General features: G+C 52.9%; 1 protein-coding gene and 1 long non-coding RNA gene across 3 annotated transcripts in view; one reads left to right on the top strand and one right to left on the bottom strand.

Moving 5' to 3' along the window:
* The window catches only part of LOC106725797, a 17,516-nt gene that overhangs the window by 4,657 nt on the left and 11,412 nt on the right, over positions 1-1,447 (bottom strand). The window lies entirely within an intron of this gene.
* The window catches only part of GPKOW (G patch domain and KOW motifs), a 9,969-nt gene that overhangs the window by 6,157 nt on the left and 2,365 nt on the right, over positions 1-1,447 (top strand). The window contains exons 7-9 of one of the 2 annotated variants that reach the window (XM_014538247.1): positions 460-574; positions 774-897; positions 990-1,049. In XM_014538247.1, the coding sequence (XP_014393733.1) occupies positions 460-574; positions 774-897; positions 990-1,049 (299 nt within the window). Of the gene's footprint in view, positions 1-459; positions 575-773; positions 898-989; positions 1,060-1,447 lie in introns of both variants that reach the window. The other variant, XM_014538246.1, reaches the window with a different exon arrangement.

Genomic DNA, 1,447 nt, shown 5'->3' with positions numbered 1-1,447 from the left:
AGATAGTGGTTTATTCAGTTGGACTGAAGAAAGGTTGATCTAGTAACCCTGAGTCTATAGCCTCTTTCTGAACTAGAAAAAACGGGTGTGGAAACCATTTTCTACCCTCAGGAGGTCTATTTAGGGTGGTGAACCTCTCTTTTGCTAGTGGGTGAGAGCAGCTAGGACTGCGGCATAACGGGGGAGGAAGGCACTTTAGGCATGTCGGCAGAATGGGGCAGTTTGGCAGATGGGAGATGGGTGCTAGCAGAGCTCCTTAGGACTCCTAGCCCACACCAGGCAGGCGGCTCAGGCAGGCACTGTCGGCACAGGTTGTGGCGGTTGAGAAAGGCTTCCTGGCAAAAGCATGCTTGGAAGAAGGGACACTTTGGCGGATGGGAGGTGGTCTGAGGCTAAGGTGTGGCCTGGGGGGAAAGAGTGAGACATTGAAGGTCTTTCCTGATTCTCCCCCTTGAATAGGCCATGTGAGCAGAACTTCCTCAGGGCCACAGAACGGAACAGCCTCGATGAGGAAGGGTTCAGAACTTCCCACCCGGCAGGGAGCAGAAGAGAAGCGGAAACACCTTCCAGACCGGTGGGGCCCTGGGCATCTGGGATGACGGAGGAAGGTAGGGGTGTGGGGAGGCTCCAGCAGTCAGAGAAGGCTTCCAGGGCAAGGCAGGTACATAGAAGGAACTAGAAACGGTACTATGGGTGGGTTTTACAGCATCGGCCAAGGTGGGGCAACCGGAACGCACAACTGACTAAGCCTGGTGTCTGCCCTGTCTCCACAGACAAGATGAGCCTCCAGCCAAGAGTGAGAAAGCAGCCTCGAGGAGGCAGCACTGGTTGCACAGGGACCTGCGTGTGCGCTTTGTGGACAAACTGTACAAGCGCGGCCAGTATTACAACACCAAGGTGGGCACCCGCAGCCTAGGTCCCCTTCCTCCCCCAGGGACTGGGCCCCCTTCACTCTCTAACATTCTCATGCCCCCTGACCCTCTCCCCAGATGATAATCGAAGATGTCCTCAGCCCAGATACTTGTGTGTGTCGGACAGATGAAGGCCAGGTCCTGGATGGTGAGTCTGAGGGATGGCCACTGGGTCATTATCATCCTGGAGGCTGATCAAGAAGACTGTCTTAGAGCATTATGCTAAGTGAAATAAGCCAGTCAATGAAGGAAAAATACCACATGATCTCACTCATTCATGGATAATAAAGACCATTACAAACTTTTGAACAATAATAGATACAGAGGCAAAGCTGCCTCAAACTGATTGTCAAACTGCAGCGGGAAGGCCAGAGAGGGTTGGGGGGCAGAAGGGAGGGGAGTAAGAGATCAACCGAAGGACTTGTATGCATGCATATAAGCATAACTAATGGACATAAGACACTGGGGGGTAAGGGAGGGCAGGGGATTGTCAAGGGCGGGGGAAGGACACATATGTAATACCCTTTGTAATACTT

This window comes from Myotis brandtii, unplaced genomic scaffold (genome assembly GCF_000412655.1).
Source record: "Myotis brandtii unplaced genomic scaffold, ASM41265v1 scaffold1875, whole genome shotgun sequence".
NCBI classification, from domain to species: Eukaryota; Metazoa; Chordata; class Mammalia; order Chiroptera; family Vespertilionidae; genus Myotis; species Myotis brandtii.
This window is presented reverse-complemented; position numbering and strand designations above follow the sequence as displayed.